At 33.8% G+C, this 9,661-nt stretch overlaps 2 protein-coding genes across 2 annotated transcripts; both read left to right on the top strand.

The window, feature by feature from the left end:
- Window positions 1–689: 689 nt before the first annotated feature.
- On the top strand, window positions 690–2,960 carry RB195_013004 (uncharacterized protein; the record flags this gene model as incomplete). The annotated part of the gene is made up of 3 exons (XM_064202626.1): window positions 690–767; window positions 1,678–1,746; window positions 2,859–2,960. 3 exons carry the CDS (start codon window positions 690–692, stop codon window positions 2,958–2,960), a joined length of 249 nt encoding a protein of 82 aa, XP_064058507.1.
- Window positions 2,961–3,311: 351 nt separating this feature from the next.
- On the top strand, window positions 3,312–3,695 carry RB195_013003 (uncharacterized protein; the record flags this gene model as incomplete). Its single annotated transcript, XM_064202625.1, has 1 exon — window positions 3,312–3,695. One exon carries the CDS (start codon window positions 3,312–3,314, stop codon window positions 3,693–3,695), a length of 384 nt encoding a protein of 127 aa, XP_064058506.1.
- Between the last annotated feature and the right edge of the window lie 5,966 nt (window positions 3,696–9,661).

Raw genomic sequence — 9,661 nt, 5'->3', positions numbered from 1 at the left:
TGTAGGGTGACGCAGGGTTCCGTAATCTACAATCCAAATTCTACGGTTTACCTGGGGTTTCCGTACTACGTCAACTTCTGGATACGCTGCCTTGAACGCCGCGTCTTATTTGTCACGTGATTATCTGATTTCGAAAGTTTTCCTACAATTGTTCACTACAATTTTCTACAATTGAAACTCTAACGAAAGTACGTTTTACTACTAATAGAAGATTCTATTGTTTTCTCGCTCATTTCTTGATTTTAGTTATTTAACCCTAACATAAGTGAACTCAATACGTCCAACGATAGAACTTCTTACACTTCTACAATTACAAAACTCTCGACTTTACGAGGATAAAGTGTGCGGTTCACTTCTTCTCAAGAAAATCTTCGGCCTTCTAAAGTGCGTTGCTGTCTCGCTTGCTTGTGAATCTATAATGAGCCCATATTAATAGCCCATATAGCGAGAATATCCAGTAATCGCTGCACGATCAATAATTCCCCTTAGCAACGCGAGCAACGTTAGTGTAGGTTTCCGAAATTCATACCAATTACCAGCACCACTAGGAGGCTAAGGACACCACGGAACACTCCTCCGATGTGATGATGATTCGTGGCATCATTTAATAGCGTGTTGAGGTTTTCACGTCAAACGAGCGTACATCGTCAATCTCCGGCTCAGCCCTCGCACCCCCCTCTGGCTATCTAATGACCACCGAATACACGAGAAATGAAGTGGCGCGTCATTGTACTGCCGATGATTTATGGATTATTTTTGATGGAAAGGTAATTTTCTTGGGATTTCTTTGTTTTTGGAAACAATGTTTTCCTTTTTTTGCTTTCGTCTTTCTCCTCTTTGAACATTTAGCTTTTTTTTGGACTTTTGTGGATTTTTCTAGGATCTTGGTGCACATGCTGCGAATAACTTCTTCTTTTTGCAAAAATATATGAAAGAAAATTTTGTAAATATGTAAAGAATAACAGAACAGCTAGTTTTATTATTATGTTCTTAATGGGACCTTTTCTTGGTTGCATGGGACAATGGTGAGCCAACGATGAGCCCACTGCACGCTTCCAAACCGTTATTTTCAATGATTTTCCGAATTTTTTCGAAAAAGAAGTTTTCTGTACTTAATAAGTTTATTTTTTTGACTATTTTTATTTCCTTGTTCAAAAATACAACTCGTAACGGTCGATTGGAGCCAGATACGCAAGAAGAAGAATTTAATGGGCCATTTTGAGTAGCATGGGCTGTTTTCGGAGATTTTCGTAAGAACACCTCGAAGGCAACGTACTTTTCATTCTTAGAGAAAATAAACAAAAACAATTAGTATAATTCCCAGTGCCCACGTGTGACTATTCCACAAATGCTTATTAGGGAGGAGTTATGGAAAACTTTTGGTATATTTTTGCACATTTTACGGATTTATAATTAAAGAGCGTTTTCAAGAGCGACTTAAGACGATGTGTGTCCCGCAGTGTCTCACGGCTAAACATGTAGGAGTGGTTCACCGGTGACTCACCCATTAATTAACGTTTCGAGTAGCTTTTTACTCATCAGTTCTCTGTTTGATTTTCTGATGCTAATTCTACTCGTTCTTTTTTTTTGACGAAGTCCTAATGCAATAAATAAATACTGACAACAAAGTTTCGGTGAAATAATGCAGCTCCTAGCAGTTATGGACAATTTTTTAAGGTTCATAATATGACACCCTACTTCGAATTTCATCCTGGAGGCAGTGCTATGTTACGACAAGCGGGCAAGGTTTGTCATTCTATTTTCTTTCACATTTTTTTCTCCGAAACACCTTTAAGAAATATTTTAAAGCATTACTTTAAATAAAAAGAATATGCACTAAGTGAAGGAGAGAACGCACTAGGCTTGCTTGCAGCAGCTACCGTCGGTAGAAAATCCTTGTTTATTAATATATCTTCATTATCAATGTGGATGACTGGGAAACCATTCCTACTTTATCGTAGCTTTTTATAGAGTAGCTAGTGCTCAGTACAGTATGATAGTGCTCAGTACAGTATGATAGTGCTCAGTACAGTATGATAGTGCTCAGTACAGTATGATAGTGCTCAGTACAGTATGATGGTGCTCAGTATAGTGCTCAATACAGTATGATAGTGCTCATTATAGAGCTCAGTACAGTATGATAGTGCTCATTATAGAGCTCAGTACAGTATGATAGTGCTCATTATAGAGCTCAGTACAGTATATCTAGAGACTATTGATAAGCTAAAAAATTATGAAACTTTGAATAATAACTAATAACTGAAAATACTGCTCTTCTCTCATGAAAAGTTATGTACATGGAAAATTTTGAAAAGAAATATCTGAGCAGTTCTATTCACAAATTAAAAGATCTTGCTATGTACATTTGATTCGTTTGCAAATTTCCATGTATGAATGGAAATCATGAAAATTATTTTCTTCCTCCTAAATTCTTTCACTTGCGGAAATTGACCCGATGGTAGTAATCTCTAAGCTTAACATTATTTTTCAGGCACTTTTTATTACTATTACATTTTTTCGTTTTTAGTTTTTGCACTTTTTTTATCTTTTCCCAATTTCATCTCTCATATTTTTTTTATTTTCACTGTTTTTGACGTATTTCATCAAACTAACTGCCTACATTTTAATTTACATTTGATTATATGTTTATGAGTATGTGCCCAAAAATAGACTAAGAACAAAAAAGTCAGATTATTTTCCAAGAAAAATTCTCTTTCCAAAAGTCTATCCAAAATCAAATTTTCTCGTAAGTTTTCTTGTTATCTTAGTTTTTCCCTTAAGAAGTCGTTTGCGTTGAAAAAACTCAAATCGCAGGTAATATTGCGTGACCGAAAGGACATACCTTACGTTTTTTCTAGGATGCTTCAGCTGCGATGCGACTCGTACATATGCATGGAATATCGTGGTCGGCGATTGAGAAGAAACTTGAAGAATGTAAAATTGGAGTCCTTAAACAGTAATTTCGAAAAGGAGGAAAAATGAGGAAAGCAACAACCCCACGAAAGATACTCTTCACGACCTCAACTCCAAAAGAGATCTCATAATTTTTTTTTAATGTTCAAATTTTGATTTTGCTATAAATGAATGGGTTGTTTTCGTGAACATGGTGGTGATTGGTGATGATGATGTTTTTATTAAGTCATATTACCCTAAAATCCCATAGATAAGAGCGGTTTGTGCTAGAAAATGAAAATTGACGTTTGTATAGGTTTTTGTTGGCGTTGTGTGCTCATGATTATCGCAATAATAGCCTACAACTCTACCTTTATTCTTACTGTTTTCTATACTCTTTCTATTCTGTATCACCTGCTATGAAACGTCGTAAATCGTATACAGCAGCTTTCAAGCTAGACGCCGTCAATTATCGTGATTTGCATGGAACCTTGGCAGCGGCTAGTCATTTTGAAGTCACTGAAGCAATGATAAGAAAGTGGGTTGTTGATCGACAAAATCTTCAAGAGATGCCAGCAACGAAGAGAGCCCGACGATACAAAAAACCAAGCGTTGAAGAAGTTGAAGATGCCATCTACAACTGGGTTGTCAAAAAACGAGAAGAAAATAGAGCTGTCACGGTGAAAGAAATAAGGACCAAAGCAAAGGAATTAGCAGAAGAGCATGGTCACCAAAATTTTAAAGCATCTGCGCATTGGTGCATCCTGTTTATGGCGCGAAAAAAGCATCAACAAACCGTTTAAAGACCACTTGAAAGCTGGCTGGGAAAAATGGATGAGAGATGAAGCTAAAGCAACTTACACAAAAAGTGGAATAAGGAGAAGGATGAGCTACGAAGAAGCTGCATTTTTAGTTAGCGAAAGTTTCCAATCCATTTCATCTGATGTTATTCAACATAGCTTTGAAAAAGCATTGTGTGATTTGGAAAATCTCAAAAACGATTTTGCCATGATGAATATAAACGATGATGACGAAGTAGAAATTGGAAAAGTTTAGTGTTATGTTTAAGTATGTTGGAGTCCTTGTTGTTTAATATACAAATAAAATTTTAAAAATATTTTTTCAAAATCATTTTTTACCGGTAAATTAAACCGCTCTTATCTATGGAATTTTACTGATCGAATGGGCTCTTCAAGTTCTATCCAGAGATCAAATTCCGGCATTTCTAGAGAGATTCCGGCAGAAATTCCGTTAAAATCGCTATTTTTCTATATGAATTGTTTATTAAGTGGACGGGGTTTAGAGTTGAGGGGCGGAGCTTCTTCTAAACTTCTTCTCCGATTTTTATTTATCCATCCATCAAGTTAGAGGGGTGACTGCATTCAATTTCAATTTCATTCCAATTCATTTTTCACCGGTAAATTAAACCGCTCTTATCTATGGGATTTTAGGGTAATTACTACTTAATCATATTGATTGTATTGTATAGCGTACCATTACATTGATTGCACTGTTTTTATTCTATATATAATAATATCTGAGATTCTGATGTCTACATAATATTTTTAATATCTAAGTATATGAATATATCTAATATCGTATTCAAAATTGGCCGAGCTTCTCACATTAGTGCGGGGCAGTACACTCGCACTTTCCCCCGTGTATAATTAGCGGAATAAACTCATCCCGATAAGGTTTTTGCTATTGGTCAAAATGGGTCCCCGTTTGGGACGCTACGCAAAACTAATTTTAGTGTCTATGAGTTCCGTTTTCACTATCTTGAACGATTATTGAAACACTGATCCAGAATAGTGTGGGACTTGACGGAATCAACATGAGATTGTCGCAATCAACCTCCATTCAAGCCTATGTAGGCGGCAAAAGAGTCGAAACGTCCAACAAATCAAGATCCCATCTAAAGACCTCGTCGGCACACTAATAGAAAGCATTTTGATGTACATTTTTATAGCTATAGTGACCTCACGTTGAAAACGTTGAGTTATTCATAGCCTCAGGCAGACCGAGTTATTCGCAATTTTAATGATAGCGTAACTAAAAGGCAACGTAACGCATTCCGCTGCCTACTGTAACCTTTACAATTGTGGCTGGATAGAGTAGATGAATGGGTTATCCGCTTTTTCTCAATGACTCGGTGAATTTGATGCGTGATTCGAGACCGGTATTGGTAATCTGTTCATCTGTTTTGTTCTGTTTTTAGAAAAAAAATCAATATTTAATCGAATCAAATATTTTTGAATCAAATTCAATGGTTTTTTTTTTGAAAAAGGGGATAATTAGGGTAGCTCTGATTTTGTGCTGATATAAAGAGCAGGCCAAAGTATTCTATTAGTGTGCGCACGTGGCTTCTAGAAGGAACGCTTATTAGAATGTAGCCTAGAATATTATTTATTTATTATTAGAGTGACGCGTCGAGTTTTTCGTCGTCTTCAGTGGTCTGAAGAGAGATTGATTGGAACAATCCTATGTTTATTTCGTCCAGTGCCACACTACCCTGGATCAGTGTTTCCATAATCTTCAAAGTGGTGGAAACTCATACACATTGAAATTAGTCTTGCGTTAGCTAGTTAGTAAGTTGGTGTGTAGTACCGGGTATGTGGCCGCTGGTTAATACGGGTCTGTTAATGCTCAGTGTACCAGGGAATGAGTATTGCAGTGTATGGATCACCATCGACGATATAGCGCTTGATCTACATACATAATATCAGGCAATTATAGGTCTTAGTCAGTTCTACTAGTAGTTTTAATCAACTATTCATTTCTATTAATATGATACTAAACTATAAGGGGACCACTTCTCGCTTCATTTCATTCGTCGACCGTTTACTTCGAGCGAAGGGGATTAGTTATGTGTTGTCTTGGTTTTGCACAAAAAAGTCGCAATAATTCATGAAGAACAAGGAAAAAAGAGCAGATTCATGAAATGAGAACATGTTAGTACACAAACGGAGCTGTTGAGGTCCAGTACTGTTGTGATAAAGAGAAAAAGTGGACAAATATTCAGAGAGAGTGGATTTTGAAAAGTGTGAATTGGGCTTTACTCAGAAGAAATGTGAACCTCTTAGATATGACCGGTGAGTAGTAGAGGTTATCCTACCAACACTTTAAGCTTATGACGAGCCCCTCTTTCTCCGGAAAAACAAGCGAAAGCAGAAATTACGAGTGAACTGTCATAGAAAGGGAATGAAAAGCAATGAAATAAAATGGAAAATTCAAACTATGATGGTTACGGTAGCGACTCTAGATACTCTTTTTTAGATACTCCTGTATCTAAAAAAAAACTAGGCATGTTCAGTTTTATCTGAGAAACTTTGAGGTTATTGTTTGAAATATGGAATTAGCATGCCTATCCGCAATATCCAAGAGATATGTAGCAGCTGAAGGAGTAGTACGGATGTAAAGAAGAAAAAAGAAAAAAAATTGAAAATAATGAAAAGCTTTTAAAGGATCAAAGTGGTGACGGGCGAGCAAGAATTGCTCGAGTTGGTGCTAACGTGCTTGAATGGATAGATCAACTGTAAGGTTCCCTGATCACTAGAGTAGATCGCAAAATAATAATAATAATAATAATAATAATAATAATAATAATAATAATGATAATAATAATAATAATAATAATAATAATAATAATAATAATAATAATAATAATAATAATAATAATAATAATACAGCACTAATACAAAATCAAACACCACATGATCAAACTTCGTGTATTATTGGAGCAATTATTGTATTAAAATTCCTTCCCATCAAAATTAGCAATTAAACTTTTTGAGAACTCAACAAGCTATAATCGAAGGAAATCTTGTTGCTGGTCGAAATAATTAACCTGAAAAAGCTTGAAATAAATAAATAAATAAAAAATAATAAGAATAAGAATAATAAGAATAATAAAAAATCTTCAGTTTTTTGTTTCTGTTTTCCAGGCTAGTAGCACTCGCTAATACTCTCCTAATTAATGAACTAGATTTAATTAATTTCGCTTGTACGTTTGTTGGTTGTCGATTTGAATTTTTTGTATTTTCTGAAAACTTTTTTTTCTCGCTCATATTTTCCATTTTCAACAGCTTAATTATTACGACGCAGGCTATACGACTGTAGTTTTTTGGACGTTTCCCACCGTTTCAAGATGAGCTGAAAGACGATATTTAGCGGATAAGACGAGTAAAAAAAAGATATTTTCGGCTGATGTGCTGAAAATATGGGATCGGGCGCATTTTCGGATGAAATTTAATCCGTATCCGTGAGCTGGTACAATGGAGCGGCTTATAAAAGGAACAAGAGGCCTACCTTTTTCCAGTGGAGTATGTATCTGTTTTCTTGTAATGCGCTTATTTTACATCTTTTCACTAAACTGCACGCAGTTTGTCAGATCACAGATTACTTCACCCCTCATTTCATCCTTCCACCTTTTTCTTATCGCTTAGTTAATGTTTCATTTTTTTCTCACCATTTATCCGCATTATTTTTCTACTTATATTATTTGTTTATTTGTTTATCTCAGTTAACTCAATAAAAACTCGTGATGTTTTGTTATTCAAAAATGTAGTATAATATTATAGTATTTTATCAAATATTATATTATCATACTATACTATAGTATAATACATATTTTTATTATTTATTATTTACAATTTATCTATAATACATATTTTATTATTTATTTATTTATTTTAATAAGATTCACTGTACCGTGCACAAGTGACAAATTTTTCCTTTTGTTTCTTGTAGTTTAGTCCTTCGTTTAACGCTACTGTTCATTTCTGACTCTACTTAGTAATTATATTATACTACTATTACTTAATAATTTTATATAGAACTATTAATTATAATTCCTTGAAATATAATTTATTTGAATATTTGATAAAATTCGATATCATTGCCATTCCACGGAAATGTGGACGTTTTTTCTCAAGAATCAAACATCTCCCGGCCGTGGAAGTAAAATCCTACGGGCTAAAAATAAGCCGACGTGAACCTTTTCTGATCTAATTTTTTTTCCTCGACACGAGCAACTCGAGTTCATCAGAAGAGCATTCAACGGGAAACGGGCCTAATAGGGACGACACAACGCTCAAAATTTAATAATATAATAATTTGAAAGGCGAAGAATAAAATTTGTGCTTGGTGATGTGCAGCCAGCACATCATTCTCGGACATTACATATTTAGTTCTGATGGTATGTGAATATTTAAGGACATCCTCTCGTCGTCTTCTCTCATTGTTCTGCATTTCACTCGTTTTCTTGCTTCATATGGGCTTATAAAGCTTTTGATGAGCTTTTATTCTTCTTTTTGATGTCCTTCTCAGTGCTTACGTTGAACAGATTCTTTTATAATTTTGGTATATTCGTTTATAGGGTCATGTTCAACTCTTAATTGAAAATAATAGCTCCTAAAGAAATTTCTTCCATTTAAAATCACCTTAAATCATCGAAAAGTTGAGAAGAACGAAATTCAGAGAAGGAAGGCAAATTTTGCTAATACTTATTGACCTAAAACGAGTTTCCTCTTTCGAGCTGTTGCTTTTTTGGAATGATTTCCTCCTCATTTAAATGACGTTGAAATTATTACCATTATCTCTAGTAACTGGTAACTTGGGGAACATGCACCCTATAAAAAATTAGCTCTAACAAAAAAAAAAGACCGACCAAAAAGCTGGATGCTCTTCAACTCAAAATCTGATGTTTTATGTTGGATAAAAGAAAAAAGTTTTTTTTTTTACCTCAAAACAGTAGAGTTTTGGGTATGTACACCTTTCCTTTTTTTTTAAACTTTAACTATTCTTTGCTGAGTTGCACTAGAAGAAAAAAAACAGCCTCAGACATGGAGCTTATCAGCTGAATCGGAATATCTCGTGTTCTATACGATCAGAGCATTTTCTCGGTTTTTTTTCGCCCATAATGACAAGAAAAAACTTGAAAAAATTACGTAATTTGTTTTATGCGGGTCCAAAAGCAATCGTGACAGGATATTTCTTAGAGAACGAAGAAAACGGGAGAAAATGCCAGGATCTGATGTCAGAAAGTTTTGACCGCTGCTCAAGGAAGAATTTTCAACAATGAAAGGACTTCGGTCTTACCATTGATCGATACAAATTTGTACTATGTAGTATGGTTACGACAACATCCAAGAAGAAATAAAGGAAGTTAATGAAAAATTTAAGTTACCATGCAAAAATGTTGATGTGACCTGTTTATGTGTTAAAATTTCTGACTTAGACAAATGTGTTTTCTTTTTTTTGGTGCACCATTTGTGTAAGTTAATAAATAGATAAATAAGGGAATAAATAAATAAAATAAGTAATTCAACACAATAGAACCAACAGAATCGATTCCAATTACTTATTTATTGCATTCATTAATACAAAAATAAAAAAAATCTTATATATACATATATGAAAGTAAACAAAAATATATAATACAAAAGTAATAATAATATAAAGATAGAAATATGGGAATGTAAAAGTAATAGAAATATAGAAATATAAAAGTAATAATAATATAAAGATAGAAATATAAGAATTAAATAATAAAAATAGCATTATAAAAGTATATAAAAACATAATAATATAAAAATAATAGTATAAAAATAAGAACATGAAAGTAAGTAGCAAAAAAATAATAATATGAATAATAATATAGAAATAAAAAAACGAAATAAGAAATATCAATAAAAGGTCAATATAAAAATTATCTCAAACTCACAAGATTGGCAATAAACCCAAGAGAACAAATTTCTAAAAGGAAATT

This window comes from Necator americanus, chromosome V, assembly GCF_031761385.1.
Source record: "Necator americanus strain Aroian chromosome V, whole genome shotgun sequence".
NCBI lineage: Eukaryota > Metazoa > Nematoda > Chromadorea > Rhabditida > Ancylostomatidae > Necator > Necator americanus.
The sequence above is the reverse complement of the archived record's forward strand: the minus strand, read 5'-3'. Positions and strand labels throughout refer to the sequence as shown.